Source organism: Eschrichtius robustus, chromosome 12, assembly GCF_028021215.1.
Source record: "Eschrichtius robustus isolate mEscRob2 chromosome 12, mEscRob2.pri, whole genome shotgun sequence".
NCBI lineage: Eukaryota > Metazoa > Chordata > Mammalia > Artiodactyla > Eschrichtiidae > Eschrichtius > Eschrichtius robustus.
The window spans coordinates 89,189,477-89,212,330 of NC_090835.1; the positions used below are offsets into that span (position 1 = coordinate 89,189,477).

Genomic DNA, 22,854 nt, shown 5'->3' on the forward strand with positions numbered 1-22,854 from the left:
TTCAGATGCTGCTGTTACAGTAGCCTGAGGCTGCCTGTGAAGAAGAGTCACAGGCATGGAACATAGAAGCCAGGGGTGGGACACACAGGGTCTCAGGGATCCGAGAGGATCTGGGCTGAGTGCTGGCACTGCTCATCTTGGGGTAGTAAGGCAAGTGGCCTCAAGACTAAACCCCAAGCAGGATTGTTGCTCTCTGCTCTGTTATATTCTACTGAGCCTGGCCAAATGTTGTATATGTAATATCTAAAATTGACCACACTCATCTACACAAGAGAAGAAGAAAAAAAAAATTATCTCTTAAAAAAATGAGATAATATTTATTTGGTGCATACTGTAAACACTATACATTTGTCATTATCTCTTTTAATCCTATATGGGTAGGGTTTTGTTGCTCATTTTATAGATGAGGAAACTAAGACTTAGAAAAGTGAAGCAACAGACCCCTGGTGACAGAGCTATTAAGTGATGGAGCCAAGATTCAAAACCAGGTTACAAGTATTATGTATAAATAAAACAACACAACCAATCTACTTTGAAGTACATTAACATTTTCAGTGAAGCAAGTTAAAATCAATTATGAGATCATCCCTGTGAAATAGATGCAAATCTTTCCTAAATTAAGAGATTTACATAATTTGATGACCGCATTGCAATGTGTATGCCTTTTAAAACATAAAACATCCCTAGTTAGCAATTTTCTTCATTCTCTCTTATAATAAAATTCTATCATTACCAATACATTTTGAGGAAGTCAGTTACAGAGGTCAGATCCTCTGATATCTAGAATATATGATTTTTGGTCACATCTGTCTGCTTTCTAGTATAGAAAAAGAGCAATCTTTCAAGAGTAAAGTTTTCTGTTTAACCATCGTGTGGCAGCCACATGGACCATCTGAAATGTTTATTGACTCCAGTGAATTTGACTGTGGTTGGAAACCTCAGGCAATTTTTTTCTTCCTTGCCGTGGAATAATTGTCTAGAGACAAGGGAATCCTTCAGGTGGCTAGTTAAATGCCTCCAGAAGGCATAGGGCATTGATGAATCCCTCTGAGGATTTCTGTAGTTCACAAGTGGCCTTATTGGCCGAAGAATCTCATTAATCATACCTCTTACAACGGGATCTATAGAAGTGGCATGTCTGTGAAGCAATCGTGAAGCAGATGTGATGCTGCATTTCAGAATCTCTGGATGAAACTCTCTAATACAGAGGCATTTCTTATCTTTAAAAAACCCACACTGATATTTAAAATAGTTACTCTCTTGTCTTTTTCAACATCACTAGGTTCTATTAATTTTTTTGCGTATACCTCTCTCACTTTCAAGATCTCAAACCCCTATATTTTCTCAGGTCATATCAGGCCAGTGGGTAAAACTGGTCAAAATTATTAAGGCACAGCTTGGCAGGTTCTTGCTTCCTATGAAACATACATGTGCATCCCATAACTGTCCCCCTGAAACTTCCCCCAGTTACTTCGAAGAGTTCCCAGGGAGTGAGCTCTTAAGTCTGCCCAGCTTCTGCATGTTCCTCATTCCCTGCTCTAGCTCCTTTCGGTGCTATTTCCTACTGAGGTCTCTACTGCTTGTGAAGCCGGGTACTGCCCCCTGTGTACCATTGCCTGTGAGGTGGTGCTGGCTCTTGCCAGGTCCCAGCGCCACGGATGCTGCGTTACAGTCCACAGGGTCCAGGGAGGCACCGCCAAGGTGACTCTGCTCCCTGCGCCAGAAAGCCTCTCTTCTCCATCTCGCTTCCACATTACATTTTACACACAGTATAAAAGAAGAGCTGCTTGTGCTCAATGCTTTATAGAATTTATAGTGAAATATTTATTTCACATTTTGCTGACAGCCACATCCAATTCCCTGTAATGAGTACATGGGGATTGGAACCTGGCAGGTGAGATGCTAAACTTCAGATTGCCCCTCTCTCATGATCTAGCCTTTGTACTGGGTTTACTTCTCTTACAGCTTTTTACTTTAGGATGAGTTTTTTTTTGTTTTTTTTTTCCAGTGATGCCTTAGTTTTTCATAAAAACACATTCCTGGTGGGTCTATCTAACAGTCTGGCAGACATGCTCAGACATACATGAATACTGTAGGGGACATAGTGGAGACCTGAGCTAGGACAGCTTCCTTCCTTTGCCCTTTTCCTCCCTCCCTCCCTCCCTTCCTTCCTTCCCTCCTTCTTCTCTCCTACTCCCTTTTCTCTCTTTTTACACACACACACAATATTCATTTGCTAGACTATATGCCAGGCACTGTTCTAAGTACTTCATATAGAGCAGTGACAGATCAGACAATGTCCCACTCTCCTGGACATTCTACAGAGTGGCAAGTGCCACAAACAAGAAACAGAACAGGGCGTTGTGACCTATGGTGACTAGGGGACACTTTGCATAAGGTTATTAGGGAAGGCCTTTCTGATGAGGTAAACGTTCAGCTGAGAGCTGAATGACAAGAAAGACTCAACTGTACTTAAAAACCTGGTACTTAAGCATTCCATTCAGAGAAAATGGCAGTACTTATACCTTTATGTATATTATATGTTATACTCTGCCTTAGAGAGCATCCCTTGCCCCTAAAGATGTACGAAGTGGGATTTTACTCTGAACCCACCCCTGGTTGACTTGTTCCACTCGCCCAGGTATCATGTTAGGGTCTGTCTTGATGTTGGGGTCACCCACATGAGTGGCCCTGTCTCACAGGGCCCTCAGCTGGAGGGATCCTCCGTAGATCCCTCTCGGGGTACAGCCATATTCCCAACTCACCACACACTCTAATGCGGCCTCTGGGCATATGGTTTTCAGGGTTTCTAACCTCATTCCACAGGGAGGGGACCTTCAGGGAAATCCCAGCCCAGGTGCAAGATCACAGTGAGGAGAAGGCAGTGGAAGCCCGCATCCTCCTTATTCTCAGGGAATTCCAGATTCCACATAGTTAAGCCCTAGAAGATGAAAAGTAGGGATTTCTCCAATCACCGTGGGGCATTTCTGATAAAACCTGGATTCCTCAAGATGGCTAAGCGACTCAGGAGGCTCTCGCATGCCCAAGGGGGTCAGGTTCTCCCCTTCAACTCCTCAGAGGGGAGGGACATTGGTCACCACAGGCTGGGCCTCCTCAGGCAGCCTCTGATTTTACCTGGCTTCTGGGGCCCTCTCTGCTGGGGCTCCGCCATCCAGCCTTCACTGTCCCCTTCACCACAGGCTCCCCCAGCAGACACAGGCCTCCCATCGTCTCCTGAGCCAGGCCTGGGTCAGAGACGACTATTTGCCTTTTGGGTTCTTCCCAGGCTTATTCCTCCATATTGTCTTTGCTCATCATCCTTCCCTCATGAAGCCTCCTTTAATTTCTCCCCCATCTCTTCACTGTATGACATCCAATCAATTCTACAAGGCCCACCTCAAGACTCACCTCTGGGTGGCCCTACCCAATTGCTATTGCTCCCATTAATCTCTTCTTTGCTGAATGCCTACAAGCATCCCAATTCTTCCTCTCCCTCCCTCCCCACTTCCTCTCCCTTCTCTTACTTCCCTCTCTCTCCCCTCTCCCTTTCTTCCTTCTCCTCCTTCCTTCTAAATAAGAATTAGCTTATTTATCCCAACTCTTTTTTGGGAAAAGAACCTAAATTTTGAATATATAACAAAATATTTATAAGGTATATGAGGGATATAAAATATTAACAATAATACAAAGACATGTGTGCACCACACCCTCACCCCCACCAGTCCAAGAGTGAGATATTACCATTTTCCTACAATAGATCGTAATGCTCCTGCCAGATCCCATCCCCTGTATTCCCCCCACCCCACCCCCCATGCCAACAGGTAACCACTAGCCTGAGTGTTGTGTCTATCACTCTCCCTTACTTTTCTTTATAGTTTTACCATCTTGGATCCTTCAACAGTGAATTCTTTAGTTCTGCATGCGTTTGAATTTTATACTAGTGAAATTATACTATATTTATTCTTCTGTGCCTTGCTTTTCTGACTCAGCATTATGTTTGTGGATAGTCTTCCATGTTGGTACATGTTGGTGTATGCTGTTGAGTTCATTTTCACTGCTGTATATGGTGTTCTATTGTCTGTTATCTATTTATTTATCCATTCTATTGTTCTTCCACATTTGGATTGTCTCTTTTCTTAATATGAGAAATACTTCTACACACTTTCTTGTAGATGTCTCCTGATGTACCATGTGCAGGAGTTTTTCTAGGGTATTTAGAAAGTAGAAGAAATGCTGGTTCTAAGTGGTTGTTCTAGGTTATAGTCTCACCAGTGGTGGATGAGAGTTCCTGTTGCTTTCCATTCTTGATGACTTTGGTTTGTCATATCTTAATTTTTGCCAATCTGGGGGCAAAATATTGGAGGTTTTAATTAAAATTTCTCTGATTTCTAATGAAGCTAAACATCTTTTCATATGTTTATTGGTAATTTAGATTTCCTCCTTTGTTAAGAGGCTGTCTGAATCTTTTGCCCATTTAAAAAGTTGAGTTAGGGTTTTTTTCTTTACCTTTTTGTATACTGAATAGCTCATATATTCTCAGTAGTAGTTCTTTATTGGTTATATATTTTATAAATATCACCTCCTAGTTTGTGGCTTTTTTCTCTGTTTTTGGTTTCTTTCTTTGAACATAAATTCTTAATTTTAATCCATATTTATTTATTTATTTATGTTTTATTTTTGGCTGTGCTGTGCAGCATGCAGGATCTTAGTTCCCTGACCAGGGATCAAACCCATGCCCCCTGCAGTGGAAGCACAGAGTCTCAACCACTGGACCGCCAGGGAAGTCCCCTTAATCCATATTAAATCCAAAATCATAATCATCTGATTTTCTCCCTTAATCTATAACATGCAGAATTAAATTAATGGCTCTTTCTAATGTCAAACCAACTTTGCATTCCTGGCATAAACCCAATTTAGTTATGGTATATCTTCATGGTTATTGGTTCCTAGTATTTAGCTTAGAATTTTTGCATTTATGTAATTTTCATTTTATATTGTTCTTGCAAGATTTTGGTATAAAAGTTATGCTAGCTTCTGAAAGATTTGGTGTTAGACTGAAATTATAGTTCCTTAAATGTTTGGCAGAAGTCACCAGTGAAATTGCCAGTGAAGTCATTTGGGTCCTGTTAGTTGTTTTTGTTTTAATCAGATTTGGGAAGTTATTTATGTTTAAGACTATGTCCATTTCATTCTTTTTTAAGTTTATTGGCATAAAGTTGATCATGGTATCAATCTTATTATCTTTTAAAGGTCTGTGGCATATACAGTACGTCCCACCTTTTCCTTTTTTACCATTGTTCTTTATGCTATCATTCTTTTAATTAATCTCACCAGAGTTGTGTTGATTTTGTAAATCTTTTCAAAGAACCAACATTTAGCTTTGTTGATCATCTTTTCTTAATCCAGCTGACTGTTGATGGACACTTGGGTTGCTTCTATAGCGTGGTTATTGTATACAATGCTGCTGTGAACATTGGGGTGCATGTATTTTTTCGAATTAGTGTTTTTTTAGTGTTTTGAGAAATCTCCATACTGTTTTCTCCAGTGGCTGCACCAATTTACTTTCCCACCAGCAATGCACAAGGGTTCCCTCTTCTCCACATCCTCAGCAACATTTGTTATTTGTGGTCTTTTTGATGATAACCATGATCAGTGTTTATCTAACTTTTCTGGCTTCTGAAATCCTTCTCCCTTTGCTGTGTTGGGATTCTGTATAACAGAGAAGAGCTCTAACACAAATTCAGCAAGCAAAAGGAGCAGAGAGAAAGACTGCAAACATATGACTATTTCTGTTGTTGTTTCTCCGCCATAGTTAAATATAGTTAAGCCTGGTGCACGGGCTTCTCATTGTGGTGGCTTCTCTTGTGGAGCATGGGCTCTAGGTGCAAGGGTTTCAGTAGGTGTGGCACACAGGCTCAGTAGTTGTGGCTCGCGGGCTTAGCTGCTCCACGGCATGTGGGATCCTCCCAGACCAGGGCTTGCACCGTGTCCCCTGCATTGGCAGGCGGATTCTTAACCACTGCGCCACCAGAGAAGCCCTGACTCATTTGTTAAATTTCCAGGAATTTTAAACATGGTCATTGCATAAATATACAATTAAATAAATTAAATAAATTACATTAAAAATAAAGATAGTAACTACTCAAAACTCATCACCACCTCCATTTAACTATTATCTCTCAGGTTATATGTCTATTGTATCAGAATGGTGGAAATACCATACATGCTACTGCACATCTCATGTTTTCAGTGATGTCAGATTGGAGCTGGAAATTGGCCTTGTTTGCACTATTTAAACTACAAAAGTTGGCAAGTGCTGTGAATCAAGGCTTTCCCCACCTTGCAAACCAGCAGTTAAACATTTATCACCATATCACTGTCTAAGAGGCAAATGGATAAATGAGTCTGGGCTCAGGAGACAAATCTGGACTGGAGATAGTGTTGGGGGAGGCATCAGAATACAGATGTGGGGCTGCTTCATGGGCTGATGACAAGGCTTCACACTCAGAAGACCCTCGTGCTTAGTTTATTGTTCTGTGGCCACCATCTTGAAATTCGTAATTTTTGAACAAGAGGCCACATGTTTTTATTTTGCTCTGGGCTGGTATGGGTATGGATGGTAGGGAGGTTTAGGTGGTCTGGGGGTGGCTTGATTTACTGCCTTTCATCCCTCAAAACAGGTTTTCTCTCCTATTCACCTACTTGGTAGCACATCCCCACAGATATTTTCCCCATCCATTCCCTCGACCTGTGTATTCTTCACAACCAGCTCACAAAATTTCCTTCTTCTACCTTCCCTCTGTATTGTTCTCTTCTCTTTAGTCTTCTTTTGAAAACTGTTAACTTTCAAGGCATTGATGTATTAAGTAACTTTAATAATAACATTTCTGCCCCAGATTGCAATGTATATTCATCTCTCAGATTGGTATGACATGGTGGTTAAGGTGGTCCTGGAATCACAGAAAACTGGGTTTGAATTTTCCCACACGACCTGAGGTGAATTTCTTCTGTTTCTCTACGCCTCAGTTTCCTCATCTGAGGAGAGAATATTTACCTCTGAAGGCTGTGAACATTAAATTAGATAATCTAATTAAATTAGATAATCTAAAGTGCTTAACACAATGCACATGGTAAGTGTTCAATTAATGGTAGTTATTAACTACCATTATGGTAGTTAACTACCATAATGGTAGTTATTATTAACATTATTTTTATTCATAGATGAAGAATTAGGAACAGTCAGTAATGCAATTCGCACATGACACATAGTAGGGACGTCTTAGGAGGGACAAAGGGAACACTGGGAGAGATGAGCTGGAAGATTTCAACTTTTTAAAGAGAATTTTCCTGCTTCCACAATATGTGTCCCAGAGTAGCTTGGACAAAGCACCTCTTCACTGAAGTTCTCAAAGCTCCTCTCCCCCATCTTACGGTACACCGATCCAATCTATACAAACAGCATGGATGTGGGCTCTTGCTCACCGAGAGCCACTTAGCCTTCTTGAGGCAACCTTTTCTCGGCATAAAGCTACGCATATAGTAGGCACTTCAAAATATTAGATTTTTTTCTATGCCGCTGTATCCCCCAACTTCTAACACAGCGCCTGGCACCCAGTAGGCGTCCATTTATAGAGTGACTGCATGATAATGACTCCCAGGCTTCCCCTTCTTACCCCCAAAACACTCACTTCTCGAGTCTCTGCCGGAGGCTGCGGGCAAAGCCCGAGGGATCCAGGAGCGCGCCAGGCCTAGTTCACTGATTCCGCTCCCTGCGCGTGGCTGCAGTTGCTATGGAAACGGCGAGAAATAACAACTCCGTTCCCCCCCCACCCCCCCGCGCCCCGGGTGAGGGAGGCCCGCAGAGGAAACGGCAGCTGGAGGAACAGCGGCAGCGACGCGCGGCCGCCGCCGAGTTTACCGCGGCATCCCTGCCCCCGACCCCGCCCTGCCCCGCCCGGCGCGAGCCGCCCCTCCCCCCACTGGGCCTCGGGTGTCGGTAGGTACTCCGGCCGCGGGCGCCTCCCGGGACCCCACCCACTACCCCCCGCCTTGGGACTCGATTGCCTGCCTCTGCCCTATGTGTTCAAACGATGCCCATGGGAGCTTCGCCGCGGGGCGGTGCAGGTCATCTGGGGAGGGGTGAGGGGTCTGGGAAACTCTCTCAATGCACTTTAGGCATTTATTTCTCGGCAAAGAAAAATCTGGGCAATTCCAGCCAGAACCCTAATTACTTTGGGAACAAACAAAAGATTGAGAGGGGAGAGAGCCAGGCGAGGAAAGAAGTTTCATCACATTTATAATTTTATAATTCGTGTGTGTGTGTGTGTGTGTGTGTGTGTATTCCCACCGCCCTCCCGGGGGCACGAAGTTTGCCTGTTTCAAGCCCCCCCGCGCGGCTCCAGTGCAGAGGTGGTTACGCCTTGATTCTGCCGGTAGCGAGTGAAACAGGTGTCGTGCGCGCAGCGCGATTGCTGATTGGCTGTGCAGACCCCGGTGAACTACTTGAACGTGTCCTGCAGCTGCAGGGTCTTCGCGGGGTGAACGCCGGGCATACGCAGTTGCTTGTGAGCTTGTCTGTTGCCCATTCGTTTCAGGACGCGACCCCGCGCCGCGTGCGCCGTGAGGCCGCTGGGGCAGCGGAGGTGCCTCCCCGCTGAGAAGCGAGCCGGAGCGGCGTGCCGTGGGGAAGATGAGCGGCACCAGCGCCAGGTCCAGCCACCTGTCTCAGCCGGTCGTGAAGAGCGTGCTGGTGTACCGCAACGGGGACCCCTTCTTCGCGGGGCGCCGCTTCGTCTTCCACGAGAAGAAGGTGTCCAGCTTCGACGTCTTCCTCAAGGAGGTGACGGGCGGCGTTCAGGCGCCCTTTGGGGCCGTCAGGAACATCTACACCCCGCGGGCTGGGCACCGCATCCGGAAGCTAGACCAGATCCAGAGCGGGGGCAACTACGTGGCTGGGGGCCAGGAAGCCTTCAAGAAACTCAAGTGAGTCCTTCTATCTCCTCCGCCCGCCATTTCAGAGGGTTCTAAGGTGGAATGGAATAACCCCTGCCTCACCCCACACCTCGGTGCGCCCAGGGGCTGTGACTGTGCGGGTTGATGCCACTCAAGGCTCCCGCTGCAGCTGGGGTCAGAGGTTGAAAGTGTGATTGGAAAAGAAAGTTCACGTACGGAGCAGTAGGAACGGACTTTAAATGTGTGTATAAGGAGTGGGAATCAAAAAAAAAAGTGTTCCGTGACTAGCTATTTGGAAAGACTAACACAAACGTCATGTTAGATATTTGGCATTTTCTGTTCTGCTTTTTCTCTTTCCACTTTTGCTTGGAACCTATCATTTTAATTTTTGTTGGAGTATAGTTGATTTACAATGTTGGAACCTATCATTTTAGTTTAAATAAAGACTTCTTAAAAATCACTTGGAAGTATTGTCACCCGTGAAGAAAAGTGCTTTCAACCTTTCAATTCCAAGTAGAACTGACCACACCCCACTTTGTGACCCTCCTCCCACCTCCTGCACGTTTATGTTATTTCCTTAATGCTTGGAAAAGTTTACTGGCTTACTGTATTTGTGTACATGTCTGTCACCAGGTACTTGATGGTTAAACCTTCAAGGACAGGGGTCGTTAGTGGTGCTTATCCCCAGTTCCTGGCAGGGCGCTCACTTATTGTGGGCATTCAGTGAATCAGCAAACTGTGCTTAGTTCTCTGAAGGGAACAGAGATAAGACAGGACTCCTTGTCTTTTGGAGTTCACAATCTAACAGGAGATAGACTACATGCACACCAGTAATTTTAATGCAAAGTACAAAAGAATGAGTGCAATTAGAAAAATAGTTAAAGTTATATGGGAGTTGAGAGAAATTATTCCTCGTGGGGGTGGGTACTGTAGGACAGGTAGAATTTAATATTCCATAGGGTTTTTTTTTTTTATAGCTTTACTGAGATATATTTCACATAACATAAACCACAGTGGTTTTTAGTATATTCATAGAGTTTTGCCGCCATCACCACAAACTAATATTAGAACATTTCCATCACTCCAAAAAGAAACCCTGTACCTTCCCAGTTTCCCCTTCTCCCCATCCTCTAGTAACCACTAATCAGTAGTGGTTAGTTTCTCTGTCTCTATGGATTTGTCTATTCTGGACATTTTATATACAGGCATACCTCGGAGATATTGCAAGTTGTGTTCCAGACCACTGCAATAAAGTGAATATTGCAATAAAGCAAGTCACAGGAGTTTTTTGGTTTCCCAGTGTATATAAAAGTTATGTTTACACTATGCTGTAGTCTATTATGTGTGCAATAATAACATTATGTCTAAAAAAAGTACATGCCTTATTTAAAAAATACTTTATTGCTAAAAAATGCTAATCATCATTTGAGCCCTTAGCAAGTCATAGTAGTAACATCAAAGATCACTGATCACAGATTACCATAACAAATATAATATAATGAACAAGTGTGAAATATTGCAAGAATTACCAAAATGTGACACAGAGACATGAAGTGAGCAAATGCTGTTGGAAAAAATGGCGCTGATAGATCTGCTCCATGCAGGGTGGCCACAAACCTGATTCAATTTGTAAAAAAATGCAATATCTCTTAAGTGCAATAAAATGAGGTATGCCTGTAAAACAAACCATACAATATATGACCTTTTGTGTTTCTGTCTTCTTTCACTTAGCATAATGTTTTCAAGGCTTATCATGTTATAGTATGTATCAGTACTTCATTCTTTTTATTGTTGAATAATATTCCATGATATGGCTATACCACATTGTGTTTATCCGTTAATCAGTTGATGGATATTTGGATTGCTTCACTTTTGGCTAATATGAATAATGTTGCTGTGAACATTTTCATTTCTCTTTGGGTATATACAAGTTTTCATTATTTGGGTATGTATAAGTTTTCATTTCTCTTTGGGTATACACCTAGGAGTGGAATTGCTGGATTGTATGATAAGTCTATATTCCATAGGTTTTTTTTCCCCCCATAGTTTTTAATATAATATTTTAATTAAAATTCAGCTTGGGCCTCAGGATGGCAAAAAACATACCTTTACCATAAAATCTATGCTTGTGAGTTCTGATTTTAACTGTGTAGAACTATTTTCCCAAGTATCACTAAAGTTATCTAATATCATCCTAGCTTGTGTTAAGTTTGTTTAAATTGAGTTCTAGGTGTTCTGCTTTTTTGTTATGCCAGATGTTCTTTTTGTGGGAGGTGAGGGATACATTTGGATTTAGTTTCCCTTCCCTGGAACCTCCTTTAGTATGCTTTGTCTAACTTCCTTAGAGAAGAGCCAAATGAAACTGTACTTCAAAATAACTTAGAACTTAAAGCTGAGAGTCAGGAGACTTGTGTTTGAGCTGTTTATTAGCTCTGCATCCTTGTGCAATTCACTTGACACAGCTAGTCAGTTTCCTAACGCAGAAAAGGAACATAACCATTCCTACCTCACAGTCTTGTTGTAGAAAGTAAATGGTATGGATGTGAATGTGTTTTGTAAACAACGAAGTGTTATAAATGCAAAGCATCTCTGTGTCCAGTTCCTTTCATCATATACTTTGTTAATTTTTTAAATTAAATAATTTTCATATGAAGCAATTTCATGGGAATGTAAATCTGCAATTCCAGACTCACTTTAATAATTTGTATTCTCTTTTGTTTATTTGTGCTACCAACTCAAAAGATAAAAACAGGTACAGTTTAAACCAAATAGAAAGTGCACTTCAGATCACTCTTTATATATATATATATATAAGAGATTTGCATGGTTATTTTTGCTTTTAACTCACACACAAAAACCCTGAGTTTGTTATAACAGTGTCCTTGGTTAATTTTCCATGCTGACAGATGAATATTTATTTGTGTTAAAGTGGTAATATCTATGGTTATAATGATAGAAGCCAAGAAGATTTAAATGCTGAATATATTTGAAGCTTTGCAGTTTTAAGTTTACATAACAAATGAAGAAACTGGCAGAACAAAAGAAAGCCCAAAAGATATTGAGGGTAATTCATGCCATGTAGACCCTAATTGATGTTGGGGAAGACAGCAAAGGTGGAAAAATATTTTTCAAATGAAAATGATCAACTTTGTTCTTGCATATCTTTTACTCATATTTCTTCTAATATTTTTGAAACGGTGATTAAACTTCAGATAGCTATTAAACCTTTATTTTATAGCAGAGAATTCTAGAGATTGTTATTTTCCCCAGAGTTTTCCTTATGCATTTTGGGACGTTGACTCTACTACATGTGGATCTGAAATCACTTTCCTGCACATGACAGTTAGAATGTTTTATTGTTATGTTGGAAATCATTCCCTGAATATTTCTGAAAGACCCATTTTATTGTTAAGCAGAGGGAGAATTTTCACTGTCTTGTATAATACTGTTTATGTAAGAGAAATACATGATAATTTCCAGAGGTATGGATTAACTAAAGCGTTCTGTCCAAAAAACAACAAAATAAAACATAACCAAAATTAATTCTAATATAAAATTTTTGGCAACTCAGCAATTATGGTAGTTGAGGTAGAGAATGTATCTATCTTTCTATCTATGGTTATAAATTAAATCCTAGATTTATATTTATTTTTAATATTAAAATATTTATTTAGCACCTTCTATGTACGAAGCACAGTGGAACGAGATCACAGTGATGGACAGATAGCTTGAAGTGGACAAAGGTATAAAGTTTTTAGGTTGTGCTTATGCTATAGCTAAAGAATGATCACTAGTTAATATATGTAGCAAATAGTAATGGAATAATAGGGGTCTCCAGAGGTTAACTAGTTTACCCATCTGTATTTTAGCTGAACCAATGCCTCAACCATCCCACATGGCTGAGCATTTCTGCATAATTAAAGTGCTCTCCTAGGAAAAAAGATTTCCCAGCTTTTCACAGTTGTTACTCTAATGCATGGGATCAGTACTACTTTCTTTGGCCTAAAGTCTGTGATTAATAGAACTAACTGTTAAGCAGCTTTACACACAAACCACTCTTTATATCAAAATTGATATAAAAATAAGAAATACCATATATATAGTAAGTAGCTGACCATTGTGGGGAAAAATGTTCCCCAATGGAAGTATGTATTTCTAAGACTTCAATTTCATTGAAGTTTAGCATGGACATGTGTCAGCCCTGAAAGCAGTTCCTGTTATTATAATGGCTTTTAATTAGTAGCCATTGATTTTTGCTTTAGGCTTAAGTATTTCCTATGGCTAGCTTTACTTTTCAATAATTTATAAAAAGACATTTACATAGCTGATTCAAAAGTAATAAAAGAAGCCCTTATTGTTTTTTTCCCCCCAGTTACTTGGACATAGGAGAAATCAAGAAAAGACCAATGGAAGTTGTGAATACAGAGGTAATGCAAATAATAGTAACAGTGCTACTTTGTGTTTCTTATGGTTTGTCTTAGAGATTTGGATGGCATTCTAATCGAGATAAATTGTCTAATGTATATAAAGAGGACATTAGATGTCTTAAGGCAAAGATAACCCTTTCTGTGGATCATTATCAGAAACAAACAGACCGAGTAGGTGTCCTCAGATGTGTAGGACTAGACACAACATGCTCTTATTCTCCCATTTTATAGCTGCGTGTTCTCTGGTTGAAACCCATAGGGATTTTCCCTGTCAGGTGAGAAGAGATTCTGAGCACCGTGATACCAACCTTTGCCTAAACTACATCCCCTGTCCTGACTTGCTTCTGACAGTCCAATGTCTGAAATGGCCAGGATCACTCTGACTGGCCCTGAGGCTTTCAAAGGAGCCTGTTTGTGAAGCAATTATACTTCAATAAAGATGTTTTTAAAAATAAATAAATAAAAAAATAAAGGCGATTTGAATCTAAAAAAAAAAAAAACACTATAATATGTGATTTGAATTGAGTGTTTACAAAAATGTGCACTTTTTCTACAATTTTTATTTTAATAAACCAGTGGGAATTGTTGAAAAAAAAAAAAAAGACTTCCTGTGATATCAGGAAAACACCTCCATGTTAACTTGCATTAAAGTTCACTTGAGCGTGGTCACCAGAAGCTTGCATGAAGACTGGCAATGAGTCTTGTGACATAGATATTCTTTCCACTATGTTCCACATAGCATCTGGATCCCTAGTGGAATCATCTCTAGTGGGTATTCTATAGGATGTATTCCTTAGTCTATGGATGAAAAAATAGATTAAAAACAAAATTAAGGCAATAGCCTTAAATGTCCCAGTGAGACAGGGAAAATGATAGTTAAACCCAGATTGGGATTCTGTTCACCAGCCAGACTTGCCCTCCTCCCATTTGGACCCCACAGAGTCAAGTGCTCCCAGTGGGTGTGTCCTGCCAGTGAAGAAATGACTAACAGGAAAAGGAGTTTTTCCTCATTTGTAGTGCAGAGCCCCAGGGAGACTCCTCAGCTCTGGCCATTTCCTCCCATGCTGGGTTTATGCCCAACAGGACCAAATTGGTCTCTCTAGGAAAAAAAAAAAAAAACTACATAAGAAAAATTTTAATTGTGCAGTATTTTTAATAACGCAAGATTAAATTCATGATTCAAATAATTTGTGGGAAAACGTGGTAATCCCAGACATTATTTAAAATAATATTGTTTGTATTTTTGATTTTCAATGTATGAAAAGTTCATTATGAAAGTGATACGATTTATAGCTTAACGTAGACAAAAATATAAATTTTTCAGGTGGTGCTTATGTTACAGGTAAAGAATGACTGCTAGTTAATATCTGTAGCAAGTAGTAAGAAAAGACATTAGTGTATTAGTTCTGGATATAATATTGTTTGAAGGACACACAACCGCCTGAGGTAAGCTATCAATACTTTGCTTGAAGTTAGTGACTGAAGCCGAATTTCTGCAGTAGGATTTGAAATGTGTGAATTCCAAAAAAATTATGAGCGTATATTTACTCTGGATTCCAGTGTCTTTGATGAAGACATTGGGTCTGGCAAATTGCAAGAGGTGTGCAAAAAATTTTTGGAATATACTTAAATAAAAAAGGTTATCCTTAACAAAAGAAACATTCACAAGGACTCTAGTGAATTTAATTTGCTAATTGTTCTTCCGCTTTGGAGCAGTAACTATTGATTTCTCTTTACTTGGGGCCTGTGCACGGGCCACAGAGACAAGGTTCTGATTTATGAATGCAAGTCTTACATGTGACAAATCCACCCCTTATCTCCAACTAGAAGACAGCATCTCTCCCTCTTCTAGAACGCTGTATCTCTCCCACTTTTCTTCTTACTGGTGATTCCTGCCCCTTCTCATTTGCTCTAACTGCATGGATCCTGCTGTAGCCTTTCATTTCTTCTCAGTCCTTCCCCTCGCAGTCTTCCAAAGGGGGTCACTTTGGGGATGCAGAGCAGGTGGGAAGAGGTGGTGAGAAACTGTTCTGTTTGTCCATGACCTTCAGCACTTTCCCTCACCCACCCAAGCCCCACTCTCCCACTTTTGTCCCCCTCAACCTTCCCTCCCAGTCTAGACAGCAGTGTATTTACTTCCCTCACTTTGCATTTCCAGTCTTTTTTTTTCCGGCCGCACGGCACGGCATGCAGAATCTTAGTTCCGCCACCAGGCAACAAACCCGTGCCCCTTGCAGTGGAAGTGAGGAGTCCTAACCACTGGACCAGGGAAGTCCCTTGCATTTCCAGTCTTGATCTTCAACACAGACACCCTCCTCCCCAAAGTCCACACCATGACCACACACATAGCCTGCTTTGAGCAAGGGGACCCCTGTTTTCATTGCCAGAAAGGGAGAGTTTTGGGTTCCGGGCATCCAAAATAGGAACTCTGAATGCATTTTCCCATAGAGATATCACTTTCACTGTTGGTTCTGCAGTCTTATTGCTGCTGTTTTAGGTGGAGCACAAGTCAGAAAGGCTTTTGTAGGCTGAGCTGAGAACCTCACTTTTGTGTGTGTAATTCTTACTGGGCAGAAATACCTCTCTCTTTTTCACAAGTGATTAACCATCAGACTTAGAATTCCACAAGTTTATAAGTTAGAGGACAATCTATGTTCAAAATTTGAGAACAAACTTGACAGACACTGGCCTTTCACAATATTATAGATTCTATTTTCTTGATCTAAGGTGGTGATTTCCTTTCAACATTTGTGTCTACTGAGAAAAGAGTGCACACCTGGTAAAATACTATTGATGACTGCTATTCTTTGAGGAAGATAACACATCTTTCTCCCAATCACAGGGAGGGATTCACAGAAATAATTTTGAAGTGGGAACATGAATACATAGAATTGGAGAGTTTAGAGTTGTTTCAGAGAAGAAGTTTCAATGCAGTAGTAGCACAAACAATGTCTATTCAAAGACGTTTCAATATGAAGAGTTAGTAAAATTACCTATTCATCAAAACTGGGGACATTTCCCTCAAATCTGACGTATTTCATATTGTTTAAGTTTTCAGTGTTGGGGTTACCTAATAAAAGCCACCACATTGAGGTAGATGCTTCAATTTTTCTTTTTTTTTTTAAGATTTTTAGAAATTTCATGTAATGTCTGAAACATTTATATTAACATATTTCCATACAAATAACCCAATGAAAGTTTAGTATTAGTTGTTCTGTTTGTTTGTTTTTTTATACTGCAGGTTCTTATTAGGCATCAATTTTATACACATCAGTGTATACATGTCAATCCCAATCGCCCAATTCAGCACACCACCATCCCCACCCCACCGCAGTTTGCCCCCCTTGGTGTCCATATGTCCATTCTCTACATCTGTGTCTCAACTTCTGCCCTGCAAACCGGCTCATCTGTACCATTTTTCTAGGTTCCACATACATGCATTAATATACGATATTTGTTTTTCTCTTTCTGACTTACTTCACTCTGTATGACAGTCTCTAGATCCATCCACTTCTCAACAAATGACTCAATTTTGTTCCTTTTTATGGCTGAGTAATATTCCATTGTATATATGTACCACAACTTCTTTATCCATTCGTCTGTTGATGGGCATTTAGGTTGCTTCCATGACCTGGCTATTGTAAATAGTGCTGCAATGAACATTGGGGTGCATGTGTCTTTTTGAATTACGGTTTTCTCTGGGTATATGCCCAGTAGTGGGATTGCTGGGTCATATGGTAATTTTATTTTTAGTTTTTTAAGGAACCTCCATATTGTTCTCCATAGTGGCTGTATCAATTTACATTCCCACCAACAGTGCAAGAGGTTTCCCTTTTCTCCACACCCTCTCCAGCATTTGTTGTTTGTAGATTATCTGATGATGCCCATTCTAACAGGAGTGAGGTGATACCTCATTGTAGTTTTGATTTGCATTTCTCTAATAATTAGTGATGTTGAGCATCTTTTCATGTGCTTCGTGGCCGTCTGTATGTCTTCTTTGGAGAAATGTCTATTTAGGTCTTCTGCCCATTTTTGGATTGGGGTGTTTGTTTCTTTAATATTGAGCTGAAAGAGCTGTTTATATATTTTGGAGATTAATCCTTTGTCCGTTGATTCGTTTGCAAATATTTTCTCCCATTCTGAGGGTTGTCTTTTCGTCTTGTTTATGGTTTCCTTTGCTGTGCAAAAGCTTTGACGTTTCATTAGGTCCCATTTGTTAATTTTGGTTTTATTTCCATTACTCTAGGAGGTGGATCAAAAAAGATCTTGCTGTGATTTATGTCAAAGAGTGTTCTTCCTATGTTTTCCTCTAAGAGTTTTATGGTGTCCAGTCTTATATTTAGGTCTCTAATCCATTTTGAGTTTATTTTTGTGTATGGTGTTAGGGAGTATTCTAATTTCATTCTTTTACATGTAGCTGTCCAGTTTTCCCAGCACCACTTATTGAAGAGACTGTCTTTTCTCCATTGTATAGCTTTGCCTCCTTTGTCGTAGATTAGTTGACCATAGGTGCGTGGGTTAATCTCTGGGCTTTCTATCTTGTTCCATTGATCTATGTTTCTGTTTTTGTGCCAGTACCATATTGTCTTGATTACTGTAGCTTTGTAGTATAGTCTGAAGTCAGGGAGTCTGATTCCTCCAGCTCCATTTTTTTGCCTCAAGACTGCTTTGGCTATTCGGGGTCTTTTGTGTCTCCATACAAATTTTAAGATGATTTGTTCTAGCTCCGTAAAAAATGCCATTGGTAATTTGATAGGGATTGCATTGAATCTGTAGATTGCTTTGGGCAGTATACTCATTTTCACAATGTTGATTCTTCCAATCCAAGAACATGGCATATCTCTCCATCTGTTGGTATCATCTTTAATTTCTTTCATCAGTGTCTTATAGTTTTCTGCATACAGGTCTTTTGTCTCCCTAGGTAGGTTTATTCCTAGGTATTTTATTCTTTTTGTTGCAATGGTAAATGGGAGTGTTTCCATAGTTTCTCTTTCAGATTTTTCATCATTAGTGTATAGGAATGCAAGAGATTTCTGTGCATTAATTTTGTATCCTGCAACTTTACCATAGTCATTAATTAGCTCTAGCAGTTTTCTGGTGGCAGTTTTAGGATTCTCTATGTATAGTATCATGTCATCCGCAAACAGTGACAGTTTTACTTCTTCTTTTCCAATTTGTATTCCTTTTATTTCTTTGTCTTCTCTGATTGCCGTGGCTAGGACTTCCAGAACTATGTTGAATAATAGTGGTGAGAGTGGACATCCTTGTCTCGTTCCTGATCTTAGAGGAAATGCTTTCAGTTTTTCACCATTGAGAATGATGTTTGCTGTGGGTTTGTCATAGATGGCCTTTATTATGTTCAGGTAGGTTCCCTCTACGCCCACTTTCTGGAGAGTTTTTATCATAAATGGGTGTTGAATTTTGTCAAAAGCTTTTTCTGCATCTATTGAGATCATCATATGGTTTTTATTCTTCAATTTGTTAATATGGTGTATCACATTGATTGATTTGCGTATATTGAAGAATCCTTGCATCCCTGGGATAAATCCCACTTGATCGTGGTGTATGATCCTTTTAATGTGTTGTTGGATTCTGTTTGCTAGTATTTTGTTGAGGATTTTTGCATCTATATTCATCAGTGATATTGGTCTGTAATTTTCTTTTTTTGTAGTGTCTTTGTCTGGTTTTGGTATCAGGGTGATGGTGGCCTCATAGAATGAGTTTGGGAGTGTTCCTTCCTCTGCAATTTTTTGGAAGAGTTTGAGAAGGATAGGTGTTAGCTCTTCTCTAAATGTTTGATAGAATTCACCTGTGAAGCCATCTGGTCCTGGACTTTTGTTTGTTGGAAGATTTTTAATCACAGTTTCAATTTCATTACTTGTGATTGGTCTGTTCATATTTTCTGTTTCTTCCTGGTTCAGTCTTGGAAGGTTATACCTTTCTAAAAATTTGTCCATTTCTTCCAGGTTGTCCATTTTATTGGCATAAAGTTGCTTGTAGTAGTCTCTTAGGATGCTTTGTATTTCTGCGGTGTCTGTTGTAACTTCTCCTTTTTCATTTCTGATTTTATTGATTTGAGTCCTCTCCCTCTTTTTCTTGATGAGTCTGGCTAATGGCTTATCAATTTTGTTTATCTTCTCAAAGAACCAACTTTTAGTTTTATTGATCTTTGCTATTGTTTTCTTTGTTTCTATTTCATTTATTTCTGCTCTGATCTTTATGATTTCTTTCCTTCTGCTAACTTTGGGTTTTGTTTGTTCTTCTTTCTCTAGTTTCTTTAGGTGTTAGGTTAGATTGTTTACTTGAGATTTTTCTTGTTTCTTGAGGTAGGCTTGTATAGCTATAAACTTCCCTCTTAGAACTGCTTTCACTGCATCCCATAGGTTTTGGGTCGTCGTGTTTTCATTGTCATTTGTCTCTAGGTATTTTTTGATTTCCTCTTTGATTTCTTCAGTGATCTCTTGGTTATTTAGTAAAGTATTGTTTAGCCTCCACGTGTTTGTCTTTTTTACGTTTTTTCCCCTGTAATTCATTTCTAATCTCATAGCGTTGTGGTCAGAAAAGATGCTTGATATGATTTCAATTTTCTTAAATTTACTGAGGCTTGATTTGTGACCCAAGATGTGATCTATCCTGGAGAATGTTCCGTGCGCACTTGAGAAAACGTGTAATCTGCTGTTTTTGGATGGAATGTCCTATAAATATCAATTAAATCTATCTGGTCTATTGTGTCATTTAAAGCTTCTGTTTCCTTATTTATTTTCATTTTGGATGATCTGTCCATTGGTGTAAGTGAGGTGTTAAAGTCCCCCACTATGACTGTGTTACTGTCAATTTCCTCTTTTATAGCTGTTAGCAGTTGCCTTATGTATTGAGGTGCTCCTATGTTGGGTGCATATATATTTATAAGTGTTATCTCTTCTTCTTGGATTGATCCCTTGATCATTATGTAGTTTCCTTCCTTGTCTCTTGTAACATTCTTTATTTTAAAGTCTATTTTATCTGATATGAGTATAGCTACTCCAGCTTTCTTTTGATTTCCATTTGCATGGAATATCTTTTTCCATCCCCTCACTGTCAGTCTGTATGTGTCCCTAGGTCTAAAGTGGGTCTCTTGTAGACAGCATATATATGGGTCTTGTTTTTGTATCCATTCAGCCAGTCTATGTCTTTTGGTTGGGGCATTTAATCCATTCACGTTTAAGGTAATTATCGATATGTATGTTCCTCTGACCATTTTCTTAATTGTTTTGGGTTTGTTTTTGTAGGTCCTTTTCTTCTCTTGTGTTTCCCACTTAGAGAAGTTCCTTTAGCATTTGTTGTAGAGCTGGTTTGGTGGTGCTGAATTCTCTTAGCTTTTGCTTGTCTGTAAAGCTTTTGATTTCTCCATCAAATCTAAATGAGATCCTTGCCGGGTAGAGTAATCTTGGTTGTAGTTTCTTCCCTTTCATCACTTTAAGTATATCATGCCACTCCCTTCTGGCTTGCAGAGTTTCTGCTGAGAAATCAGCTGTTAACCTTATGGGAGTTCCCTTGTATGTTATTTGTCGTTTTTCCCCTGCTGCTTTCAATAATTTTTCTTTGTCTTTAATTTTTGCCACTTTGATTACTATGTGTCTCGACGTGTTTCTCCTTGGGTTTATCCTGTATGGGACTCTCTGTGCTTCCTGGACTTGGGTGGCTATTTCCTTTCCCATGTTAGGGAAGTTTTCGACTATAATCTCTTCAAATATTTTCTCTGGTCCTTTCTCTCTCTCTTCACCTTCTGGGACCCCTATAATGCGAATGTTGTTGCATTTAATGTTGTCCCAGAGGTCTCTTAGGCTGTCTTCATTTCTTTTCATTCTTTTTCCTTTAGTCTGTTCCGCAGCAGTGAATTCCACCATTTTGTCTTCCAGGTCACTTATCCGTTCTTCTGCCTCAGTTATTCTGCTATTGATTCCTTCTAGTGTAGTTTTCATTTCAGTTATTGTATTGGTCATCTCTGTTTGTTTGTTCTTTAATTCTTCTAGGTCTTTGTTAATCATTTCTTGCATCTTCTCAATCTTTGCCTCCATTCTTATTCTGAGGTCCTGGATCATCTTCACTATCATTATTCTGAATTCTTTTTCTGGAAGGTTGCCTATCTCCACTTCATTTAGTTGTTTTTCTGGGGTTTTTTCTTGTTCCTTCATCTGGTACATAGCCCTCTGCCTTTTCATCTTGTCTATCTTTCTGTAACTGTGGTTTTTGGTCCACAGGCTGCAGGATTGTAGTTTTTCTTGCTTCTGCTGTCTGCCCTCTGGTGGTTGAGGCTATCTAAGAGGCTTGATGGGAGGCTCTGGTGGTGGGTAGAGCTGACTGTTGCTGTGGCGGTCAGAGCTCAGTAAAACTTTAATCCACTTGACTGTTGATGGGTGGGGCTGGGTTCCCTCCCTGTTGGTTGTTTTGCCTGAGGCAACCCAACACTGGAGCCTACCTGGGCTCTTTGGTGGGGTTAATGGCCGACTCTGGGAGGGCTTACGCCAAGGACCACTTCCCAGAACCTCCGCTGCCAGAGTCCTTGTCCCCACAGTGAAACAGAGCCACCCCCCGCCTCTGCAGGAGACCCCCCAACACCAGCAGGTAGGTCTGGTTCAGTCTCCCCCAGGGTCACTGCTCCTTCCCCTGGGTCCCGATGCGCACACTACTTTGTGTGTGCCCTCCAAGAGTGGGGTCTCAGTTTCCCCCAGTCCTGTCGAAGTCCTGCAATCAATTCCCACTAGGCTTCAAAGTCTGATTCTCTAGGAATTCCTCCTCCCGTTGCCGGACCCCCATGTTGGGAAGCCTGACGTGGGGCTCAGAACCTTTACTCCAGTGGGTGGACTTCTGTGGTATAAGTGTTCGCCAGTCTGTGAGTCACCCACCCAGCAGTTATGGGATTAGATTTTACTCTGATTGCGCCCCTCCTACCGTCTCACTGTGGCTTCTCCTCTGTCCTTGGACGTGGGGTATCCTCCTTGGTGAAGTCCAGGGACTTCCTGTCAATGATTGTCCAGCAGCCAGTTGTGATTCTGGTGCTCTCGCAAGAGGGAGTGAGAGCACGTCCTTCTACTCCGCCATCTTGGTTAATCCTCGCTTCAATTTTTCTAATTGCTTGAAGCATATTAATTCTGATTATTCACCGTGCACGTTATAACAGAAGGACTTTTGCCGTTTGTTGGGGTTTTGTAGGACGTGTGGCGTTGGGTCCCACAGCTGTGGCTAGGTTTTCGCGTGTGGTAGGAAACCCAGCCAGTGGGTGCTGGGGGTCAGCAGCATTCCTCTCCTCCTCCCGGAGCACCCCCTGCCCAAGTCTATAATACAGTTTGCTTGTTCTTTAGACAGTTAAGACACAGTTTAGACACAGTGGTATCCACTTGCTGACTGCAGGTCACGTAATGAGAATGGGCATGTCATCAGGATGTTCCAGGTTCTGCTGTGGTTTCTGTCATTGCCCTTCTGTGCCACGAAACTC

The 22,854-nt window shown here is 40.6% G+C and overlaps 1 protein-coding gene across 1 annotated transcript in view; it reads left to right on the forward strand.

Annotated features, from left to right (window-relative positions):
• The first annotated feature begins 8,644 nt into the window (after positions 1–8,644).
• DCDC2 (doublecortin domain containing 2) overlaps positions 8,645–22,854 on the forward strand; it is a 157,203-nt gene continuing 142,993 nt past the window's right edge. The window contains exons 1-2 of the mRNA XM_068557832.1: positions 8,645–8,982; positions 13,325–13,379. Coding sequence (XP_068413933.1) covers positions 8,690–8,982; positions 13,325–13,379 — 348 coding nt within the window. The 5' untranslated portion in view covers positions 8,645–8,689. The remainder of the gene's footprint in view (positions 8,983–13,324; positions 13,380–22,854) is intronic.